This window comes from Crocodylus porosus, unplaced genomic scaffold (assembly GCF_001723895.1).
Source record: "Crocodylus porosus isolate Cpor-Errol unplaced genomic scaffold, CroPor_comp1, whole genome shotgun sequence".
NCBI lineage: Eukaryota > Metazoa > Chordata > Crocodylia > Crocodylidae > Crocodylus > Crocodylus porosus.
In genome coordinates, this window is record NW_017728897.1 from 728,983 (window position 1) to 755,008 (window position 26,026).

At 39.5% G+C, this 26,026-nt stretch overlaps 1 protein-coding gene across 1 annotated transcript in view; it reads left to right on the top strand.

Moving 5' to 3' along the window:
• Positions 1–16,184, top strand: part of EBF2 (early B-cell factor 2) — a 177,572-nt gene extending 161,388 nt beyond the window's left edge. The window contains exons 15-16 of the mRNA XM_019556561.1: positions 1,247–1,414; positions 13,030–16,184. Coding sequence (XP_019412106.1) covers positions 1,247–1,414; positions 13,030–13,061 — 200 coding nt within the window. The 3' untranslated portion in view covers positions 13,062–16,184. The remainder of the gene's footprint in view (positions 1–1,246; positions 1,415–13,029) is intronic.
• The last annotated feature ends 9,842 nt before the right edge of the window (positions 16,185–26,026 follow it).

Consider the following 26,026-nt stretch of genomic DNA (forward strand, 5'->3'; position numbering starts at 1 on the left):
GCAGCGAGGCTGAATCATGGCCCAGCTCTGTTCTTACTGAAGACAGGTGCATAGCTCATACTGAGTTTAGTGATGCAGGATTATGTCTAAAATGCTTTGAGTGCCTTGGCTGAAAGTAGCTATAGTGCAAAGTATTCCTTTTTTTATTAAGCCACATGTCCTAGATCTAGCCCAACAGAGTCAGATTCTATGCTATATATTATGATGTTCAAACTAGATGATCCTGATGCTTCTTTCTGGCTCTGAAATCTGCTGCAGTGATGTAAGGCAAGAGGTAACACACAAACGTGGATACAGGGTCCACTGCTTGTCCAGTTTTAGTCAGTGGCAGTTCTGCCATTGACTTCATTGGGACTAGGATAGGCCCTGTAGCTATGGCTACAGCCATGTCAGCCTAAAATTCATTTAAAGCCTGAGCTTTCTGGTTTCAAACTTCAGCTCACATGAACTGTAATTTTGTTTTTCCTGTCTTGTTTTCTAGAAGTATATAAATCCCATTAAGGTTATTTTTCTTGATGAAAATGAAACAGGTGCTTCAAAATACATGTTTAAATATAATATTGCATATAGGGTTGTTTGTTTTTTTTCCCTTTACTGCTGGTAAGGGAGTGTTTCTGGATTTTGTGGGGGGATAAAATCTATATTATGTATGTATGACTCCTCTTTTTCCAGTAGGAAAAGAGTAAAGAAAATGAAATATTTTGTTACTGTTTTTAGGTTTAAGTTCAGAATCAAATCTAAATTAATTTTATATCCTTGAGGTAATATGGACATTTCTGCAAACCTATTTATAGGCTTTAGTTAGTTTGGTCAGTCCTACTCTCTCAGTCCAAATGACAAATTTAGTCTTATTTTGCTGTTCTTTCCACTGTGTCCCTTCATTTGGTCTTACTATTGCAAGTATAAAAGCATTATTTTCTGCAGTTCTCATAGCAACAGTTTTTGCCCCTTTTTAGATCACCTCCGAAAATATAATTGTCCAGGTCTGTAGTTAATAAGAGCAGAAGATTAAAAAAATATTTTATCTTGGGAAAACTGTTCTTAACTCTTAAATATTACTAGTCTATGTAAACCATAACCCAAAATGCTTTAAATGTAATTGCATTTTCTTTCAATGTGTAATAGTTGAGCCTGGTTTAGTGATGGAGAAAACTTGGAAAACAATGGATATAAACATTTCAGGCAATTTTACTGAGATCTTATTAATTTCATTTTTTAAAAGGACTGCTCTTTTTTCATTTTGCAGTAATGTCTTCAAGTCCAACAGTTGGCTCTTCTAGCACTTCTTCCATCCTTCCATTCTCCTCCTCTGTCTTCCCTGCTGTCAAACAGAAGAGTGCCTTTGCTCCTGTCATCAGACCCCAAGGGTCTCCTTCCCCTGCCTGCTCTAGTGGCAATGGAAATGGGTTTAGAGGTAAGACGTTTACAATTGACTTTCAGCCTTCATGTACACAGCCCACTGCATCCTGTACATAACAGTAGGATTTATATACTACTACTTTGCTAATGACTTGTATAATAGTGAATTCAGAATTCCAGATGATAAAATAGAGATGGGTAAAACAGAGAATCCTGATGATGAAACAGTGATGGCTTTTTTTGTTTTTGTTTTTTAAGCACATGAGAATAAAATCACAGGTGAAATAATTGTTCTGGACTTAAACTCTTTAGTTTGTTGTGACAGATAAACCAAATGTAGATTGCTGCAAGCCTCCATCTTTTCATTTCTCTAGTACATGGAGAAATCTGATTTTAAGAGCACAGCCAAATCCCAAGCCAAAGGCTGGGAGGGATTTACGCAGGTCATCTAGTCCAACTCCCTGCCTGAGGCAGAATCATCCAGAGCATCCTATACAAATCCGTAATCTAACCTTTTAGTAAAACATCAACCCTGACACAGCGCAAGATATAACACCCTAATCTGCTGTAGGTAAAGCAGGAGGACCACAGCAGCCAATGTCCTGCTTCTGTAAAAGGTTATTAATATATTCTCAAGAGATCCCAGGTAAAGGAACGTGCCCCATGCTAGAAAGGAAGGCACAAAACTCCACAGTCCATACCAGTCTGACCATGGGATAAATTCTTTCCTGATCCCAAATATGGCAACTGACCTGACCCTGAGTGAAGGGGCAAGACATTCTAGCCAGAAACCTCAGCCTTTAAATCCCAGCAGGAGCACTGGCTCATCCTAGTCAAAATCCCCAGCCTTGGCTGCAGCCAACAACCAATACCGCTAGGCGGTGGGAAAAAAAGAAGAAAAAAAAAAAGGCTCTGACACATGTTACAAAAGTTGGCAGGGGGGAAGAGCATGTGACAACCAGCAAAGCCCAGAAGCATGAGAAATACCCATTTGCAGAACAAAGCCATAGCTACAACTATATCATCCCTGACCAGTGGCTGTCCAACCTGTTCTTGAATAACTTCAATGATGGAAAGTCCACAACTTCCCTATGCAGCCTATGCCACTGCCTCACTGTTCCAACAGTGAAGATGTTTTCCCTGATATCCAGGCACTGGGTCCACATCCTACTGTCTGCAACAAGAGAGAAAAGGTGTCCTCCCTCTTTTTGAGAGAAATGGTTGAGGATCTGGCCTCCTCATTGGGTTCATGCCTTTGGAAAGTAATGGCCGAGTCTTGGACTGCAAGGACTCAAACTAAAAAAAAGCCTGCCCACATATGCAGCTCTGTATAATTTCTTGAAACCTGCAGGAGGATTTAAGATCATGCAGGATATTATGCCCTATAGTGCATTCACAGGCATTTTAAAGGTGATCTGCAAACCAAATGTGAACAGTGAGTTGAGAATGGAAACCTGTGCTAAATTCCTTCCCTTAACAGCCTGGTAAATACAGTCCAACCCCTAATAAAAATAAAACCTTTATAAGACCTATGAAATGATCTAGTTCCCTTAGGATTGATGAGATGCTAGAAAACATGACTCCAGGAATTCAGCCATACCAACAGTCATGCAAAATGAGCCATACAAACTGCACCTGTTGATCTGGGTCTATTAAAATCACTGGGACTTTTGTAAGTTGTGACTGTGAAAGAAGCAAACTTCAGTGGGTTGATAAAAATGATAATCTTTTTAAAAGAACAGGAAACAAAACTTAGCTTAAGTTTTGTACTCTGAGTACAGGTCAGAGATGGAGTCAGTGAATTTCAGTGAGAAAATAAAATGTTCTGGCCTCCATTTTGGTTAAGGTGAAGACAAGATGTGAGAGCTAGTAACAGCTGTAGCTCAAGACATACACAAAGAGGAGAAAGAGTTAAAGATAAAGAACTAGTGGCTACAGATGGTTATAGATATTAAGATTATCAATATGGCTAAATGGATAGAGCTAGATACCAGTGGATGGCTGTGGATTTCAAAGGATGCTAGATTCCAAAGCAGGAGAAAACACATGTAGGAATGGATGTGTATAGACAGATCCAGAAAGTACTGATGATGGATATAAAAGGATAGTAAGATCCCAGCTATGGATGTTGATAGACACTTATGGATAGCAACACATACATGGATGTCTACAGATCTGGATGGATACCAAGAGAAACTCCCAGGCAGCAACAGATTCCAGTAGATAACTATGGATGTTATAGATGCTGATAAATCCTGACGGATATTGATAGATAACTAGTAATATCACCAAATGTCTACAGGTAATGCTAAGTCCCAATGAATAATTGCAATATTAATAGGTATAAATCTTTGCCTGGAGCAATTAAACCAGTAAAAAGAGGTGCCTTCCATAGGTTTGTGGGTATAGCTTTGTTTTGAGGAATGGCCATGAAGCACCCTTATACCAACACAACTGCATCTCTGTGGTGGTACAGTCAAAGCAGTACAACTTGTGTGCCCAGACACAAGTTGTTTATGTACAAGGACCATCACAGAGACTAAGCAGTTACCTTTTCAGAAATCAGTAGGAGACTTACCCAATAGAAGACTTGCCTTCTGTCCTCTCAGAATTGCCTGTTACGAATCCTCGTGTATTGTCTCCATGCTGATTTAACTTTTTCTGTGGAGGAATTCATTTTTTTCCATTTACTAACTGAAATACTTAAATTAATGCAAGCTGGGGAGAACATGCTTTGAAGATCCAGTTGCACAGTCTAATTTCCAAACTAACATTTTCATAGTGTCAACAGACACATGTGGCTAAAAAGTCAACTGGGCGATCCCAAAGAAACTTCCTGAATGGAGTTACTGTACTGTTTTCCTTGCAATAGCAAGAGATGGCTAATCTCCATAGCAAAGTCCTGATCTTGTACTATAGCCAACTTCCTCTCAGAACTGGCTGATCTACATGCAACTTCACTGTACTGGCCTGAAAACCAAAGGGCTACAACCTTCTGGCATAAGCATAATTTTACACTTAAAATATATACACCCCCAAAATTAGCACTGGTGGGAAATATTTACTAAAAATTTCTAGTATAGAGAAAGAGTTTGCAAGGGAAGGCAAATTATTATTTTATAAAGCAGATATAGAAAGTATGCAGTAACTCAAGCAATTAAGTTAGACAGGAAACTCAACATGCCTCTTGGCTTTCAGACTCATGTTGTACAACACACCCATGCCATGTGGAATACCCTCAGATAACCCTGTCCTGTGCCATGTGTTCTTGCTTACAACTTTCAACTGCCATCTGCTATACATTCTTATTATATAACAGGACATGATAGGTAGTGAATAAGCAGCAGTCCACACTGAACACAATTCAGTTCTATGTGCTCCCCAAATTGATAGCAGGTGATTCTGATCAGAACAATTGTGAGCTTAGTCCATGTTATATGTCAATCCAGTTTAAAAGAGGCACAGGGAAGATATAATGTGACGTGATGCAAGACGGCGTGATAAGTACACAAATGCCTAATCAACTCATCTCAGATGTAAGGCAGCTGATGGGAAAAGCAAGGAAATTGGAAACTGCTGGAACAGCATGGATCACTGACTTCCCAGATTACCTTTGGCCAGCTCAGCACATCTCAACATAAAAATGCAAGTTCAGTTACAAGGAATGGCAGGCACATCTCAGAAGGTCAGATGTTCAGTTAACCCTCAGGACCTCAGAGGATACTAAAGCCTTGTCTACACTTGGAAATAGTCCCAGTTTACCAACTGGGAGAGGTGCACTGGTAAACATCCTCTTCTCTAAGGAGGATGTTCAAGGATTGGTACCACTTTGATAAACAGAGTAAAGCCAAGCTATTGGTTCTAATAACTTTACCAAAATGAATGGAGGTTGTGATCCCATTGCTGTACAGGGTGCTGTACAGACAAGCTGAAGAAAGCCAGTCCTTACCTGAAGAACCTAGAATGGTGGGGAAGGTAACTTCTGTGCTTAAGACTCAGTACTGATGTAGCTCCTTGTGATGATTAACTCAAAGGAGATCCTCACCAGCTAAAGGCTTCTCAGGACTACCATAATATAAATGTTTAAGTATTACACAGATGTCTGAATCATGGCTATTTCTGAGCATAGACAAGGGCTTAAAAATACTGACGAGGACTTGCAACAGATTTGTCATTCCCTTATAATCTTTAAAGAGGGCCTGAAAGCTTTTTATCTCATATATAATTATGATATGAATTACAATATACTCTCTCTCTCTCTCTCTCTCTATATATATATATATATATAAAAATTGTATTTTCTTTTTTCATGTGAATGACAGGAACATCAAGTAAAAATTTTCCCCAACTTCTTAGCAGTCAAGATGCATACTGTGTACTCCCACATGACAGGGAAATCTTAGGTATCCTTTCTACTAAGGGTGGTGTAGATATAGCTGTTAACAATGCTTAGAGTAGTGCTAAATAATCAAAATAAATTCCTCCTCCTATAATTGCTCAGGTTTCATTCAGTAGGATGTCAACTTCATCAGTTTTCCAAGTGTCAAAGGATCAACCAAGATAGACAAAGTCTTGATTCATAATATATAAACATGCTTTTCATGTATTTGTTTTAGGGTAAATCAATTCTTAGTTGATGTGCAAAAACAGAGTGGGGGCACTCTTATTTCATGTTAGCTTAAGTAAAGCAGCTTAAAAATTACACCTTTAGTTAAAATAGGATAGCTCTACATGTAGACAATGCCAACTCCTCCTTCTTTCTTAGACTGAGAAAAAAGTGGTGTTTTATAAAATGTGTTAAACAACAATTATTACTTATTATCTAGTGTAGACAAAGACAGTGTTCATAACTGAACCCTAAGGCTGACAGAGGGATAGGTGAGAGATATCCTTCAACACAGCTTTTCAGAAAAATGCATTTTTTTTTAACTTTAAACATCAACTCTTCATGGAAAAGGTTGATCTTTTCTTGAAAGCCCTAATGCAAAAGTGCTTTCCTTAGTTTTGCTCAAAAAATGAAAGTTTATTTGGAAATACATATCAGTCTACATGGCAACTGCACTTTGGGTACCTTATAACTCCATTCTTTGCTCCCCAGCATGGCCTATTTTATCTTATTTTGAGGAAGATAGCAATTTTCTGTCCATGTAAAATTAAAACAAGTCCCCTCATGTTTGCAGAAGTCAATATACACACCATGACAGGACTATTGCTGGAAGGCAGCCTGCAATAGCAATGCCACATAATGCCCCTCTCTCTGTCATGTAGGACAGTACAAGTATTCTAGCCAATATCCTGCCTTCAGATCCCAGAGTCTTGTTCTCTTATACATCCTGCAAAACAGATCCAGTTAATTGATTTGGGGCTTAATTCCCCACATAGTTCCTACACCATTCTGCAGCACAAAAGTGAGACTGCTCTGCAGTGCAGTTTTAATACTACACTTGCAGCATGTGTAGACATATCTGAACTAATTATAATCTTGGTAGGTCAGGTACCAAGGGCAGTGAAGTCATGGACATAAAGGCCTTCCTGGGTCCCTGAGCACACACTTGGACAGTTAGCTCATGTGCTGCCATAGCACTAGTGGTATCAGTAGTTAAGCAAGGTAGGTTAAAGAGAGGTCGTGTAAATCTGCTCATGCTGCAGTCACACCCAGTTTTCAGTTCAGATAGTCTCCGCAGTAGCATTATTCCTCTGGCTATAGCACAGGATTAGGAGCTTGGAACCTCTCCGTTCTAACACCAGCTACAGAGCTGTTCAATCAGAACATTTCATTTGCCTTGGTTACTTAGGAATTTTGCAAAGTGAGAGGGGCAAAAGGAAAATTTGAAAAAGTAAAAACTATAAAACCCTAGGCAGCCTTCTTTTTTCTGCATCCAGTAGCACATTAACAGAAATAGAGTTTTCAAAATTTAAGTATTAGTATTTTTTGAAAGGTCATTTGTCACTGAAGAAACCTTTAACTGAAAAATTTCAATAACATCTATTTAGGGAAAAGGGGGCTGATTTTCAGAAATGTTGAACATCTGCAGTTCCCATTGACTGCAAATAAAATGGAGATCTTCTCAGCACTTATGAAAAAACACCAAACATCTTTATGATTACACTTATCTACCAACATGTAACTAAAATTCTACCCAAAATTCTCACACCTCTGTAACTTAAAAAAAAAAAAAAATTCTATTTTTATGTTCCCTATTAAGGCAGATATTTAATTTGTCCAGTGCATTTTCCCAAACTGACTATTATATTATCACCAAACATATGTAATTCTGTTCAACTAGATCCTAAAAATATATCAACTCTAATTCCTATTTAAATTACATTTGTTTATTCTGCTTTATTGTTTCATAGTGACGGTGCTAAAGCTGACATCCCTAAACTTTATAAGCTTAAATTACCAGTAACTCCAAGTGAAAGCTGAGGGCTTTGCTAGAAGGCAACAGACATTAAGAGAAGTGAGGGTATATGGTGCTAGTAAAGGAAAAAGAAAAATTGGAGAACTTGTAGACCCAGGATTGTGCAGGTCAGGATCTAATGTTTCTACAGTGGCCACAACAGGCCACCTTTTCACCAAGTTACTGAGAACTCTCCAACCAAACAAGCAGGTAAAAAGACAAGTTGCATATTTAGATGGACAATACATACAAGACCCCCAAATTCTACACTAAAAGAACATCAATTTTGCCATACCAAAAATTAGAAAGGGCCAGATAAGCCTGTGGTCAGGGCTCCCAGCTTCCATTTGTCCCTCTTTTTAGCCAACCCCCCTCATACCTACCTACACATGTATCCTGTTCCTATCTACCTGAAACTATCTTCCCATTTCTGCTCCTCACATTTTCCACATATATCCAATATCCTCTCCCTGCACCTGTCCAACCACTCTTCATCCATCCTTGCCACAATCAACCCTTCCACCTGTCTGCTCATCCTGTCAACACCCACCTCCCACTCCTAGGAGCTGGTCTACTTGCCCTCTGTAAATATAGTATAGAATCTCTGATTTTCACTGATGAGCGCTATTAATGTCCTCAGATTTAACTGAGTTAGATGCATAACATGCACCTGATTGCTGACCCCCTTGAACATGCACATACAGATGTACACATTTATATTTCTATATACATACACTGGGACAGATTTTCAAATATAAGTAGAGATTACAGATGTCCAATTAGATATACCTTAAAACAACTGATTTTCAGAAACTGCTGAAAATTCCCTCAAGAGATCAGACATCTCTTAGAATCATCACAAGCTGTCACTTTTGAAAATCTGGGTAAGAATGTGAATGTGAGAGTGTTAAAACAACATCCTGCCCCTTTAAAATTCTTCCTAGCTGACTGGGTTAATTCCAATGAGTTCTTCTTGAAAGGCAGGAAAGAATTTTAAGGGGCCACTGCTGCAGTGTTTATTGTTGTTATTAATTACATATATTAAAGGTGCCTATCACCATAACATCTGGGTGCTATCTGCATTTGATTATTTATATATAAAAAATTGTCCACCCTTGTGACAATTTTAATCAAGTGTTTCAGCTGATAATTGCAAGCTGTCAAGGTTAATACAATAAGGCTCATCTCTAATTCTTTTTCCATTTCCCTCCAAGAAAAAAAAAACCCTCAGGGATAATGGCTATGGTTTCTATATTCCCAACTCATCAGGGAGTGTCCTGCATTGAACCACCTTTATTGAAAAGTTACATCGATTCAATATATAGTAATACAGGCAAAAATAATTACAGCTTTGCTAGCAGTGTAAGACCTTAATCCAAACCTCACAAACATTCAATAAAAAGTGATACAGGCAGGGAATAGGCTTTTGACAGTGCAGCCCCAAAGGGAAGTTGGGGGAGGAAGGAAAAAATCTTATATAAGAAACACCTTAAAACACTTCTATGCCACTTAGAAATATTAAAAACCTGGTTTATGCTTAAATTTTGCTGGCATGGTTGTTGGTTCAGTGTGAAAAAACAAAATCACATCAACAGCCAACACAGCTCCACTGGCAAGAGCTCACAGTTCTACCAAGAATAAATACCACATACATAACCTTTTCAAGTAGAACTTGTACATCTGAGGAGCTGGCTTAAACTGAATATGAGGGCAGAGGCTAAACGAAACTCAGGAAAAAATATATGTATGGACACATATCAGTTTCGCCTCCACTTTTAAACAGCTGCACCATTTTAACATAACCAATAAATTAGTGCAAGAAGCAAGGATTTCTTAGCATGCTATCTTTTATTAAACTAAATGTGTAGGATAAAGTCAGACAAGCTTTTGAATGCAAAACATTCTACTTCAGGTCACCTGAGGAAAAATGTCTTGCATTTGAAAGCTTGTCTAGCTTTATCCCAAGCACATAGCTGGTCTAACACAAGAGAAATCTTTGCCTCCCGCATAATTTCTGGACCATCATGGCTACAACATCACTCTTACAATACAGTAAGTTAGTGCAGCTTCTTCATGAAGCAAGTTCAGTTCCTTCCCACCTCCACACAAGAGACAGAGAAGGTGCCTGTAGTTACTGCACAGCGTTAGCTTTTTTGGTTCCCATTCCAATGAATCATTGACAGGTTATGAAAGAACATTCTTCAGAAGCTCACAGGACAGTGGTTACTGCTGCCTTCTTTTGGGTAAGAAGTGGCACTATCAGAAGTTGTCCCGTTACCTGTTAGGCCTCATCCAGATGAGCACAGACGTATGGTACACAGTGCAGCCCACCTGTCTGCAGTGCCACCCTCCATACACGCATATGTATGTATGCACTGTTCCAAGCACTGTTATCTTGCAGGTTTCAGAGGGGTTCACCCTGGGAGATCCCAGGATCAAAAAACCTGCACTTTAAAAAAGCGGGGGCAATGCACGTGGTAGCAGCACACACCACCCAAAACTGGAGCCTGGCCTGCCAGAGCTATGTGCTGGCTGCCAGCCAGTCTCCCAGCTGCAGGAGTGCCGTGGCTCCAGCTCCATGAAGCCCCTAGGTAAGGCTGCTGGGGCCAGCACAGTTGCTGGCCCCAGCCTCCCCTACCCCAATTATGTGCATGGCACGAGCATTCCCTGGGGCAAGCAGCAGCGGCACAAGGTGTGCTGCTGCTTCTTGTCCGTGGGGAAGCAAACGTCAATGCTGATGTAGATGCAGCCTTAGTGGCTTGGTTTCCCTTCCTGTATAATAGGACTAAACACCATGTACCTGTTTCACTTGAGGTTTTGAGCTCCTTGCATGAAACGTGCTAAGAAGTTCTTAACCTTTTCAAGAACAACACCCCAATCCTTCTACCTTTTTAAAATAAAGGCATTTTACTCCTTGTAGACAGTTTAATCTCAGGTGATCAGTTACACTTCCCTCTTGTGACTCTGCCCTCATGTTAGGGCATGTGCAGCTGGTTGAGATCATCACAGTCAGTTCAAGTGTGCCTGCAGTTTTTATTTATTTATTTACACTATGGTGAAATAAGAGGCCATGCTATGCCCAAACTTTAAGTACATGAGTTATTTTATGGCTTTCAATGGGAATAGATTTTTGCTGGATTAGGACCTTCCATGGCTTTGAAAAGATGACACACTAGGTATTATAGAAACAAAACTTAGGTTACCCAACAAAAGTTTTGGGGACAGTACCAGTTTTAGGCAGTTTTAAATGATACTGTTGCCATTATGAAAAATATAGCTGCAATTTAATCCACTGTTAAGTGCCTCATAAATAACTGACATATGTCCAGTTCTCTGGAATGTAGTAGATAAAGCTAAAGAGACACATGATGTAAATCAAATTAAAGGGAGGCTGGTCCAATACTGCTTCTAAAGCTAAATTAGCAAAATCAACTTTTGGTCTTTGCCGGACACACTGGGACTTGTAACCATAGGGTCAGGCCTAAAGAGTTTCATGTGCAAACTCCCATTTAGCTCCATGTTATCCATCCCAGTAACTATGTAACCATTTCCATAGATGAGAAAGCTGAAGGTAGCATGGTTGAAGGGAGAAACAGGTGGACCCCATGCAGAGTTTTGACCCTCCAGCAGAGTTTTGACCCTCCAGAAAGGAGAAGTGGCAAGTGAGTCTATGAAGTTCAGTAGGGTTTTTACTACGGTTACAGATTTTATGCATAAGACTATCAAATACCATGGTGATGAACAACATTATAAACAGAATCATAGAATATTAGGGTTGGAAGGGACCTCAGGACTAGGGACAGAAGCTACACATCAGCTGGTTTAAGTGATCAGAAACTGGTTTAAACTTGTAACAGAACAGAAGTTCAGTGCATATAAACTGGTTTCAAAATGTAAAACCAGTTTATGGAACTTCTGTCTCAGACCCCTTCCTGATTCAAGTTAAATCACAGTCCCCCAGCATCCCAGCATGCTTTGCAGCCCTGGGCTGGGCTGTGCTTTCTGCTCTAGCAGAGCAGGGTTGGCCTTGCCCCTTTGGTTTCTAGCCTAAGCAGTGAGGGCTGGCTGACAAGGGGTGGGGGCCACAACTCCCCCTCCCCCCCAGCTCACCTTCGCTCCAGCCTTGCTGCTGCTGCCAAAGGGAAAGGAGGGCTCGTTCCAGCACCCCCAGCTTCTAGCCTGAGCCACTGCAGGTGTGTGGCTGCATTTCTGGAATCAAAAGTGAATGTCTATTCATTTACAAATTGGTTCAATCTATGCAGGTTAGACTAGCCTGCAAAGACTGAATCTATTCAGGCTTAGGCTTTTTGAATGTCTGTACTTAGCCCAGGAGGTCATCTAGTTCAATCCCCTGCTCAAAGCAGGACCATTCCCAACTATATCATAAATAGACAAGGAAGTGATGACTTCAGTACTACAGTGCCAATATTCCTTTAAAAAAAAAAATCAAATCTCAAGGAGATGCCCACAAAAATAAACCTTATTTTTAACAAGTACAATTTTTCTACAGTACTAATTCAAAATTAATAATTAACAAGGTCAAGGCAGGAAAACATTCTCTCATGAGAGCTTCAGGGTTGGGGGGCGCTGTTCTTATTATTTAATTTGGTGCAGGTGGAAGGTTCTAGATTGACAGGCCTGGAGAAGAAAGCCCTCCCTGTAAGAGCCCTGGTTCTGGAGAGAGACACCTCTAAGTGTTTATGTCCAGTTAATTTTTGGCCCCCTGGTATGATTGTTTACCAAAAGATCCAGCAGCGATGGTCTGTTTATAAACCTCAGCTCAAATTTTCAAAAATGAACAGTGATTCTGGAAGGCCAACTTGAGAAGCCTTAGAAGAGACTGATTTTCAAAGAATGCCAAAGACCCAGCATCTGAAAAACTGATCTCTAGAAGACATCTCAGATTAAGCACTCAAGATTATTATCACTTCTGAAAACTTGAGTCCTGACTGAACTGTACTGAAATCACTTACTTAACCAATACAGTACTATCAGAGAGCAATAACTTGACAAGTTTAGAATAAACTGGCAAGCTAGTTGCTTTAAGGTTGCTAGCTCCTCTTTTCTAAATGTTAAATAGGAATAAAAGAAACCAAAAGTGCAGTAACATCTTCCCTTGTACCACTTTTCTATAAAACATTGCCAAAGGGAAGGCTGATCTCAGATGGGAGAAGAGGCCTCATTCAATTTCCCTGTTAATATACAGCCCTTTGTTTTGCTTCTGTAAAATACTTGCCAAAATCTCAACCTTGTCAATCTTTGTTTTCAGCCATGACTGGTCTTGTCGTTCCCCCGATGTAAAGAAGAGGAGAATTTCCCCTCTTTTTTCCCCTCCCTCTCTCATTTTCTTTTACAGCACAAAACTACTTATTGTGATGGACCACTGAAAAAGAAAAACATATGGCACTACAAGCTTTTTTTGGGGGAGGGGGGGGAGGCATGCCCAGAAACACCTCCTCCCCCAGTTTTTAAAGATTGGACAAGATACAAGTCTGCATCTTTTACATGTTCCAGATATCTTACATAGCCGCGTCAACTCCTAAAGCATCATGAACAAGGAATCAGCCAAGAGCCAGAACGAGTGACAGTTGGCAAAATGGGGTTAAAAGTACAAGGTCTTTCTTGATGAACATGAAACCTTCCTAACATTTGTAAAATATTGAAAAGGAGAAAGAAATTGGCAAACAATTCAAGCTTGATATTTTGGATACTATTTGTTTTACTTTGTAGGAAAAAAAAGTTGAAGTTTCTATTTTCTATGGAGCCTTTCAGATACAAATTTAGTTTATGCAGAAAAAGAAAACCAACAAAACAGGGTACCAGCATGGAAGAATATCTAGGACAAACTGAGATGAATGACGGAACTTTGGTGTATGTGTGTGTTTGCTTATAGTTTAACCTCTTTAAAATGTAAGATGTTTTACAATTATTTAAATAAATAAACTTGTAACTTATTGTATGTAGAGGTAGAAATTAAGACTTTTTTGGACTTTTTCCTCCTGTTGTACAATGAAGAAAAAATGATGCAAAAATGTAGTGACAAGTTTAAGAGACGTACTATTATTGCTGCAGTTGCTCCTTACTTCTGTCCCCCACCTCTTATTGAATCATGTGCAAGGATGTATAGGATTCTTTCTGATTAAGTCATCACAAACTTTTAAACACATTATGGTATATACAAGTTAACAGTTAATGTATGAATTTTATCCACGTTTATTTTTCCTCCATCTTTTGTTTCAGTTTAGATTTTCAGGTACTGCGATAAGGTGGGTAGTTTCAAAGAACCTACCAGTAAATGACTAGCATCCTGGGTTTTGAACAAACCAGCCTGACACATGGTACTGAGATAATTTTTCAAATATCAACATGAATTGGGAGGAAGGGTTCTCTAGCCAATTGTTTTCCATGGAGATAGGGCAGATTTAGAAAGTTTGGTTACACTTTATATTAAGGGTGTATTCATAATGAGTTAATGCATGATAAACAGATACATACTTATATTTACAATCCAGTAAGGTATCTATAACATTGCTGATATGCCTGCATTAGAAACTGGTAAAAAATGGTAAGGTAAGTATTTTCCATGAAGAGTTCCATAGAAACAAAAATTTGTTTTGTTTGAAATTTTGTGCATGTCAATGAAAATGAGGAACCAAAATGTTACAGTTTTTTTCCATTTTCCATTTCCTGTTTCAAAGTGGGAAGAGGAACCAGCGAGTTTGGAGGCCAGAAACAAACAAATGAAAAATGTGCAGTTTTCTGAAGGAAAAACCCAAGATTTCCTTTTAATTGAAAAGCCATTTTTATTGGAAAAAACTCAACCCATTCTACTGACAGTTCTCTGTAATATATACTATTCATGCTTGTAATAATCATTATTTAACTATTTATAAACCCTTAATACAAAGCAACACCCCAAATTCTATTTGCCCATTCACCCAGTAATTTCACTTGATGGGCAAGTAGCATATTAGTGTTTTCTGTGATTGTTCCATGTGATAGAAGATGAGCAAGTCCATACCGGACTCTGAATAGTAGATGTGACAGTTTTGCAATACTAAGGTAATTTACACTTTGAGGGAGTGGATTAGAAAGAGAATATAAAGCTTCTTTTTAAATCAAAGAATCAAATCATTCCAGGGTAATTAGTGACTGAAAGCTGCTTGGTGTCCTGTGTGGGACTTCATAAATTTTAGTTTAGTCTCTAGCAGACAAACCTGTCTGCATCTAAAAAACGGCACTACAAGACCGCAGTCTGCAGGCGAACATCACTAACTTTTCTTGTTGAAATAACCCAGTAGTGTCAATGAAACTGATTAGTTATGGCTACATCATGCCAACATTACCATTAAAATTAAAAATGTCTTGATTTTTCATTAGAAGTATTTTGCTAAAAATTTAGCCTGTAGGTTGATAAACATTAAAGCTTAGACACATAGAAAATTAATTTAAATTCTCAGGAAGACTCGAGAAGAATTGGGTCACTTAAAACAAATGCTTCTGAAATTTTCCTTTGACATATATAAAAATATATATATTTATATGAGGTCTACCTAGTCACTTGATTGGAAGAGCCAAGAGTCTGATTTGGAATCAAACTGAAAACCTTCCTAAAAGACTAGCTTGAGTACTTACAGGATGAGACATTAATAGAGCTACTTAATAAGATATACACAAATAAAAAAGGACTTCTTGGTTTGATTTGAGCTGAACAAATATAATAAAAACATAGGAATGATGTAGGTGTGAATTTTGCTCATGTATGGAAAGCATTGCAATCAAGGTGAACAGAACTCGCTGGTAGCTTTACAGAGAAAACATGCACATAAATACAAACAATCAACAAGAAAATGTTGATGATGAAATAAGGACTTGCAGTGGCAAAAAATGAAAACAAACAAAACCCCCACAAAAATAGTGTACAAATTTGTAAGGATTTTTTAAAAGTCATAATACATCTGTCCCTTTTTAATTATTCCTGTTTAACAATTCCCTATCAAGTTTCCTTTTTGCCACTAGAATTAAAAAGTGTTGTGATACGCAATTACAAATGTTATCATGATTTTAAAAGAATATGATTTATTCCATTATTTATCTTGATATAGCATCTTATTTTCCCTATTTCTTTGCACATTTTCAATATGCATGGGCTTTTTAAAGACCATTCTCTCTCCCTTTTGTAAATTTACATTTATTTCTCCCAACTGTATAGTTTTGTTTTGTTTTTTTGCTTTGTCAGTTATTATATACAGTATGAAGTTGCTATGCACAGAGCTTTTTGTAAAGATAGCTTTTTTGTTTACTGTTTTTAATGGTCCTACTTATGGAAGAATATCTTGTTTGTAAAATGAATATGTCTACTTCAGTTTTAAACTTTAAATTATCCTAACAAAAATAAATTTTTTGTACTGTAAACAATTGGAATTATCTGCGTTTCTGAGAGCTAAAGGTCTTAACCTCTATCGCAGTCTCTTTTGGTACTGCCACGGTGATACACTTTTAGATAGTAAGGGTAACTTACTATTGAAATAGGCTTCGCCACTTTGAGTGTTTACATAACAACTGTGTGCTTTTCTAAGATACATTCAACTACTAGTTTTTTGGGCAAACTGTAGGAACTGCTGATGGAAATCTATGGTTCATGTTATACAGGACAGATTACATGATTATAGTAGTCACCCCTTCTGCCTTCAGCATTTAGCTGGTTGAAAAACCTGGATGACATCTTCTTGAGAATGTAGTTAATCTGAGTGGGGAGAGGGAGCTTTCTTTCACTAAAATGTCACTTTTTTAAAGTAGCAATCTACAATCTAAAACTCATTCCTGAACAGCTGGAGAGGATTTCAAGGAATATGAAAAAACAGATTTCAATTTGGGGCATAATTATTTTTTAAGATGGTAAGGGCTGAATGAACAGACTAGAATAAACATTTTCCCATTAAAATTAAAAGCACTGAATATGCTGAGTTGCTTTGACTAATGGGTCCTGTTCCACTTAATCCAGTCTTACAGACTAGACTGTGCCTCCAGCCCAGAACAAAGGGGTGGTGCCTTCATCTGTAGTAACTTTATGAGGACACCGTTTATAATCACTGTTTCTTCTTTCTCCCATGGTTGGTATCAAGTTACTGCTGGCATACATCAGCGGGAAACTAGGATAGGCTGTATACCACTCTGCTGTGCTGGCCAATCTGCAGGATAAAGGTCAGGGGCATTTCCTGCCCACATATGCTTACTACATACACCACATTACTCTTGTGTGTATGGACCCAAGGTCTTGGTAACCTGCACAGGTGTAAAGAAGTTTTTATTCCCCCACGTATTAGAGCTAGTTAAAATATGCCAATCAACTTCCATGAAAATGTTTTTTTTAAATGGGAAAAAGATGAGGATTGTTTTTTCTAAATCTCCTGCATATTTTCAATTTTAATTGAAAATGTCTTCAAAGAACTGGAATATTTTTGGCTTGGGGAAAATATTGCTTGTCCCAAACAAGTAGATTTTTCAGCGGTTTTAGCTACAAGCAACTAAAGAGTTTCAAGGTGAAACTAAAATATTGCACACAGAGATTTAATTTAGAAAAAAAAAAGTTAATTTTCCATTACAAGATTTTTGGCTAAGTTTTGACTAGCTCTAGTGAATAGCTCACAACTGAATCTGGTGCTACTGGAATAATTACCAATTGTCTGGAGAGTATTTGCAACATCTGACTGTCACCAAAAAATTTATAGTGGAACATACACGTTTCATTATTCATCTGTTTTAAATCACCCATTTAGGAATCGCAACAAATCACACAACCCAAAGATTTTAAAGTTTTGAACAGAGGTACAATTTTCACGAGCTGAGGAGCTGGCCCGGAATGTTTCAGACCAGGCTTGACATTGAACAAGCTGCTTGGATTTGATAGTTAGCTATGACTGCTACAGATACTACTACTCATCTATGCTAGTGACAGTATTAAACTGGGGAAAGTTTGCAATGGTCATGAAAGCTCAGAAGAGACACTATGTGCAGTGCTAGGGATGCGTAAACTCTATTGTGCATGTGTATCTGTAATACATTATCCAACTAAACTTCTAAAACCCTTAATCCTGAGCAAATTCCTAATAAATACTGAGGTTCTTTAGGGAGAGGCTTGAAATATTCCAGCTAGTCATTTTAAGAAATTTGAGTTTTACACACAGTTACGTGCATGTGTGCCACACCAAATATTAATGAGTCAACTGCACATATGTGCACTCTTTACTATTAAATCCCATCTACTCTGTTAGCAGATCTTGGGGTTATGTTTTCTATGTGAACACTTTACAAAATTCTTATATAATAAAGGGCTTAGTCCATCTGTCTGTCTATCCATAATGCTCTTGGAGCACTCTGATTGGTTAGTGAAACAACCAATCAGAGTGTGGAGTGCCTCCATGATGGAAGGGCTGGAAGGGGCGGGGGGTAGTCAACCTAGCACTGCTGGCCTCACCTTCTCTTCCCTCCCCCTCAAGCCCTGCTCCTCATTGGTGGCAGAATGCTGCCACGATGGCAGGGACGGGCTTGCCCCCCCCCCGCTGTGGTGGCACTCTGCCATCTTCAAGGAGTGGGGAGGGGGGAGGGGGGCAAGACCAGTGGTGCTGGAGGTGGCAAAGGGTGTTGGTGGAGGGGGATGGAGGGGCAAGCTCCCCCGCACTCTTGGGAGGCAGCGGCAGCATGGGCTGGTGGGTGGTGGCACTCCATCCTTGCCCCACCCATCATTCTTGATGAGCGATTGGCTAGTTAGTAATTATAAAATCATAGAACAACAGAGCTGGAAGGGAACTGCTCAAAGAGGAATCATGTCTGTCTAAACCATCTCAGATAAATGTTTAAACTTTGCTTAAAAACTTGCAGTGATGGAGATTTCACAATGTCTCTAGGTTGTCCAGGCCGGTGCTTAACCATCCACAGAACTAGAATGGTCTTATGAATACCCAGCCTAAATTTCTGTTGGTGCAATTTAAGTCCATTGCTTCTTGTCATGTCCCTTGTAGACCCAGAACAATCAATCTCCATTCTCTTTATACCAGCTTTTAAAATTTGAATACTGTTTCCAAATCTGTCCTCAGTCTTCCCTTCCCTAAATATAATAATTTCAGTTCTTCCAACTTTTTCTCATGTGTTTTCTAGACCTCCAATCATTTTTGTTGCTCTCTAGTGGACTCTTGTCAGTGTCGCCACATCTTTTTTAAAGTGCAGTGCGCAAAACTGGACACAGCTCTCCAGGCAAAGCCTTACTGAAGAGAGAAAATGAATCACTTCCTTTTACTTGCACACAACACTCATTCAGCTTGCAGTCTACTGTAACCACTAGGTCCTTCTCCAGTGAACTGCAGGCTAGCCATTTTTTCCAATTTTGGATTTTTTGCAATCTTTCGAAGAGCTCAGGGAAGACTAGTATTAGTGACAAGCCAATGGAATGTGATCCAACAGATGGAGGACACTGGCCCAGGAATTAGGAGGTACGTCTTCTGTTCCCAGTACTGCTGCTGACCTGCTGCATGACTTCAGGAAAGTCACTTATCCTCTGTCTTGTCCATTTATATTATAAACTCTTCAGGACAGTGGTCAGCTTTTACTTGAATTTTTGTACAGAATCCAGCACAACTGGGCTCTAAACTCAGAGGCTGTTTATAGGGGAAACTGAGGCACAACTAGATTAAGGTAATGGTTCAATTTCATTAGGAGAAACAGTAGCAGGAAGAGACACCAAGAACCGTGACTGTCCATTTTCTGACCTACAGGGCGAGATTAACCCTTTAGTGGACGCTAGGCAAATAAACTCATGGGCCCTGAGCCGATTTTGATCCTCTTCCCCACCACGTTGCTGCCAGCTGCTGGGAGTGGGGCTCAGAGTTGCTGAAAGGAGGCAGCCACCACCAGTGAGGCTGACAGAGGAGGACGGAAGGGAAGGGAAGGGAGGCACATGGGGCCATTTGCGATGCCGCCACAGAGGGAGCATGTGCCTAGTTTGCCTATTCATTAATCTGGCCCTGCTGACCTAAACAGTGGGTAGCATTTTGAGAAGGTCTCTGAAAAAAATAAGATGTCTATAGCAAGGTGACATTCAGAAGCCTTTTTTTTTTAAATCAAAACCAATCCCTTTATTTCATATCCAGAGAACTCCCCTCTGGAGAAAACAAAACAAGCCTTCTCATTCAAATAAACAAACATGTCTTCTCGCCACAGGAACCAAATGAGTATAGGTACACAGCAAACATAAACCAAACTTCTGGGTATTTTCCCAGACTTGATGAGAGAGACAACCCTCATGTGGTACTAATCTTCTAGCCAACACATCTCTCTTTTCCCCACACCCCTCCCCACTTCCAGGGAAATTTTTAACTTCCTTTGGCCTGTCAGTTATCCATGTCAGTTGCCCAATCCCTCTAGGCAGGCTTGCAATCACTACTGCCTGCCTACCGCCGGGCTGTAACTCCTAAGGCTTGCTGCCTACTACCTACTCCTATTTCCAGAGTAAATGGTTGGTGACATTTTTGTGTTTTGTAGATCTCCAAACACGCTGTTGCACTTCAGTGATGTTCAGAATACTGAAGCTGTCAATACAGCCCACAGACTGTAAAATCAGGAGAGGATACTTTAGTTTAAAGTTTCAATCTGGAGACTATCTTGCACAGAAAAGGCCCTCTAAAAATGTAAATTCTATCAACCATCAATAAGGCATAACATCCCCCTACTCACTTCCTCACAGGTTGTTTTTAAGGCAGTTGTTCCATCAGAACTAGAATGCCACTTTAATAAATGGTGAAACAGTAGCCACTCTTTCAGCCACTTATGCAGGGCAGCTAGGGAATTGACAGACCAGTTAAAATATTTATCTCAGTGACAACACGCAGCTGTTGAGGTGCAAAGATCTGAGGCTCTAATCACACCAGGTTACATAAGTAGGGATGTCTCATTAACTCTGCTTGGGGGACTGGATTAAACAGACAGCTGGTGGCCATACAAGAGGGTGCAGACAGAGCTGTCATGAAGCATAGACAATGTCTTGCAAACATCAACCTTAGTACAGGAAGTGAGAAACTCTAAACTTCCACCTCTGAAATATACTACACCAAAAATACTGTCCCAGGGAGGCAATGTAAAGATGGTGTGCATTTTATCGGATTGCTTGGTTTTCTCTGTGCTGCTACATTATCTATCCCTCAGAATAAAATAAGGCAGAAGCCAGTGTGAGCCCAGACCCATGGCCAGGTTCCTTTCCCAGCAACAATATGAAAGTTTCAAATGCTATTTTCTAAACTTTAATTTATTAACATATTGCTATTTTATACATGCTAATTAGGTGCATTCCTCACAGCTCTTACTTTTGTGCATATTATCAACAATCACTGCAATCCAATCTGGGCATAAATCAAGTCAGATTATTGGAAATCTCTCCTAATTAGCTGACAAGTTGTGCATGATCCATAGCTCTATGAGACACATGTAGCTACGTTTGTTTTGTGGCCAGGATATAAACGTACAAGTGGATATAAATGTACAGAGTATGAAAACTCAAATTCAGAGCCTGTAGCACAGCAGAATGTAGTCAGTGTTCCCTCTCAGGCAGTGGTAGGCAACCCCTAGGCACAGGTGCCAGAGTGTGGCACGCAAAGGTATTTTGCTTGGTACACACACCTTGGGGTAGATGACAGGAAAGGGGTCAGGACTGCACTGCTACAAGGATCAGGCCCATCGTGGCTCCCCTGCCATCCAGCTCTGGCACGCTAACGTCTTACAAATTGAGGTTGCAGGTGTTTTTGGCACTCTGCCCAAAAATGTTGCTGACCCCTGCTCTAAGGGCTGGGCAGCTACCTCCAAGTTAAAACTTAAAAGATCAAGGCCTTACTATTGGAAGGCTTGTATAGAGTTGGTCAAAAAACAGATTTATTATTCTAGAATGATTTATTTGTTTGTTTATTTCAATTCACGTACCATCCTTCCCAACAAAGGCTCAGGGCAGCTTAAAATAAGAGAACAGAATAATTTATAAACCAAGAGAATGAACAAGAGAACAACACAGCTTAAAAGGAAGCTACAACATCTATGTAAAACAGAAACTACCTACCTGATATCCCAGCCTAGTTTTGTTAGCTAAATGCCTGCTCAAATAGGAAGGGCTTCCAGGACGTCTGAAAGATGGGCCTGTAATGGAGATATCTTTTGGAAGAGCCTGTACATATTTTTGGAGACAGTCCTTGCCCCAAAGAGCTTACAATTGCACTTGCTGACAAGGCACATCAGTTGTATTAGGCAAACAGATGGGTGTGAGGGAGGGAAGGGGGAGGTAGCAGCATTTCAAGCACATATTTGCATGGACCAGCTGTGTAGGCAGTGCCTCCGCTTCTCATTTAACCTAAGGCCCTGGCTGTGTAAATGAGCCTTCTTGCCCACTTTCTTTTCCCTTTATATGCAAAAGTAATGTGAAAAGGCCATGGTACATATGCTGCATTGCCAATTCTCACAAAGTTTATTGCTATTCTCCTGCTAGTTGATGCATTTTGTAAACCCCAAGGTTCTGGAAGCACATGAATCTCAGCTTTCATTAATAAAAAATAATTCTGGGGGCCACCTGGTTGGGAAATAAAGCTTGAACACAGGATTCAAGTGCACACTAAAGATTTAGGAAACTATAGATGATCCAAAAGAATTTTAAAGCAAAAAACCTTTAAAATTTTCTGAGACATGACTTAGGAGTTTAATGCCTCAGACCCAGAACTATTTCCACATAGTGGGCATGCTCTCAAGACTGTACCAAGCCAACAATGGAGAGAGCAGTTCTTCCTTACTAAAGAATCTAGGGACACTAGTCATTTTCCAGTGCATTCAGGTTTAAGTGCAGGATATGGCCATCACCACATAAGACTGGTACAGATTCCCAATGCAAAGGGACCCTATGTTGATGCTTCCTGGAAATATTAGGAACTTGATTGAAATTTACCAGCAGGGTCCCTATGACACTGCAACTGCTGCAGTCATTTCTTTGTCTTTAAAATGCCATATAATTGCTAATGTAATTAGTGATGTATACAGAGGGGGCCTGTGCAATTACTAAGTCCTAAGATCAAGTAATTAATGTTCTGTCAACAAAACCGCAACTGTTTCATTAACAACTGTCTGGATTTGAAAACAGATCAACCCATAACATTATACACTCAGCTGAGCTCTGTATCAGCAGTAAATTCAAAAAAAAAGTGCAAGAGCCATGATCACAGCAGTGGGGCAGAAGATCAGCCCACCCACCTACAAAAATATATATCAGCCCACTGAAGCCTAACACCCACCTTTCCTTTATGAGGAGGGCAAACACCATTCAGTTCTTTAAGCAGCAGGATTAGCAGATGCTACTCCTAAAAGAGAGGCACAGCAGCACCTTTCTGCTCTGCCTCCTGTGTTAGGAGCTTGGGAGTTTGCACTTGCTAGAGTTGGAAGTCTCAAGCATTTAGAAATCATGAGCCAGACCCCAAGCAATCAAAAATAAGATTACAAGAAAATAAAAGGTTGGACTCTCTGGATCCTCCATGTTCACTATTTAATATCTTCAAGCTTTTCTCTGGTCTAGATGTTAAAAAAAAAAGAAGCCGAGGTTCTCCCGCAATCTCAGGATTTATCAAGGTAGGTTTAAATGCAATACACTGAAAATTAAGACTCATCATAAAATCTATTGTGTTGGCAGTACTTAGGCAGGTCAATTATTACTTTGGACATAAGTCACCAAGTGCTAAAACAGAGGGGTGAAGAAGAGCCAGTGCCTTTCCCCTACTTCTAAGTACTACCCATCCTATTAACCCATAAAATATTACCTAAAATTCAGTACTATGAAACTAGCAGCCTTTCTTTTGTTTTCTCTTTTGCCTTCAAAAATTGCCACTACCTGTCAGGAAGTTTTAATAGAAAGATCCAGCCCATTTCCCTTTTGCTCTTCACAGCATCAGTTCCATCAAGAAAGTGTTTCCAAAGAACAGTTTCATGTCATCTACTTGTTTCCCCATTGTCATACGGTTGTTGAGATCTGCCAAGAGAAGCCATTTACAGAGCGTGACAAGTTGTATTGGTCCTATGTAACTCAAAACTACGCTACATATTCCTGAACACCATCTACTGGCACCCTCTCCTAATTGGGTCCTCACATACATAGACTGCACTGTAATTATAGTCTTGAGACCCCTTCCTCTATAATACACCCTGAGAATTAAGGTTCAGGGTCAGCAAGGCACATCCAACCTTCAGCCTATGACTGGTCTCACCGACTTAAATGGAGGCACATAATGAAGTTGTTTACTGAATTCAGACCCTTCCTGCTCTTCACCTCACAAAATAAACTTTGCATAGTCTCTCAGTGTACTGGGGAAGAAGCAGTACTATCACCTCTGCACCCTTTGGAAATCACCTCAAGAACTGAACTCCCCCCCCCCAACACCTTTTTGCAGAATTGTATAATAGGCGGTTAATGTAGTTAAATGATAAACAATAGCTGAGGGAGAGTGGAATTAGGTAATAGAAGCAAGGGGGATCAGAAAGGATTTCCAGTGGGATTTAGACACAAATATGCACAAGGAATGCAAAAATATACAATTTTTCCTCCACCCTCTGTGTGTGTTGTTTTATTAAAGACTAATTAAAGAACACTTTAAAATTGTGATTAATAGGCTCTTTAGCTTTAGAGAAGCCAAATCTTTGATGTCAGTCACTTATACATTCAGTTGCTTTGCCAGTGAGAAATGCAAGTAAATAAAAGTGGGGTTTTTTTTGTTTTTTGCCTTATTAACAGAAATAGTTTTGAACTTGAGGTTTTAAAACAGAAATAAGCCTTGTCTGGGACTTCAGTCCACACTCCTCTGAACTTCAGGAGAGAGAGGAATCCCAAATGCAAACCAGACCCAAGGGATTTTGATTTCAGGATGTTATGAAACCCAACAGCATTTATTATCCCATGAAAATGGCACACAATATTGCAAAAACAGTCTAAGAGCAGAATGATCTAAAGCTAAAACTTCTTTGGGCATCAGCCTCCTTGTTAGAAAACGTGTATAAAGTCCCAAGGTGTTATGCACTTAATGGCTGTAAGAAGTGCTTCAAGTTATGCAGATCAAAGATGCTATTAAGAACAAGTATTCTCAAAAGGGTGCTACACTTCATTCCCCTCACACCCTCTTCGTTTGCTATTTAAATTGTAAGCTCTTTGTGTTATGGTCTCTCTACTCATCTTCTGAACTCATTCTGGGCTGGTCCCCAGACTCTACTCTAACAAACACACAGAATAATAAAAACATTCACACTGACCAAAAACATATGGAAAAATGTTGGGGGAAAAAGAGAAAGATATTCAGAATAAAATATTGCTATTTGGTTTTTTAAAAAATCAACTAAATAGCCAAAAAAAATCCCACCCACTTGTGAGGGAGGGAGAGAATTATACTTCATCCCATTTTCCTTCTCCCTGGAGGGGAAGGATAGTCGAGGACTTAGGATATTAGTCTGCAATGTGGAGAACCTGGAATTAGTTCTCTGCTTTGCTACAGGACCTCTGTGCAGCCCTGGGTAAGAAACTTCATTTCTTTTTCACTACCTCAGAGGTATACTGAGAGAATAAATGCATTACAGCTTGTGAGGTGCTCAAATACTATATAGTAAGGGTGGGTTGGCATAGAAATAGCTTAAAAGATATTATGTAGATAGAATAATACCCTTCCAAGGCTATCTCTGCAGACAATATTTCTTCCTCAATTAAAAACAAACTGGCTAATAGCTTACACCTTAGCCCTATGGATATTAAAAAACACCAATACAGATACTATCTACATTGTCTACAAAAGGTTATCTACATGCTATTTATCTTGTATTAAAAATGCAACTACAGTTAAATTTTGGGGTACTTAGTTTTTAGCTTTGCCAAATAGAAGGTATCTTAAAAGAAGACTGCTTTATGTAAAAGAGCTATATGACTGCTTAGAGCTTGAGTATGAAACTGGAGATAGGCCTGCTGAAAGTCTCTGGGTTAGGGTCAGAGAGGAAAGCCATGAGTGTGAAGTTGTGGTGGATGTGTGCTATAAACCACCAGACCAGGAGGATGAGATGGATGAGGCTTCCTTCAAACAGCTAGCACAAGTTTCTTGATCATAGGCCCTGGTTCTCATGGGGGATTTCAGTCATCCTGACATCTGCTGAGATGACAATACAGTAATACACAGGCAATCCAGGAATTTTTTGGAGAGTGCTGAGGACAACTTTCTGGT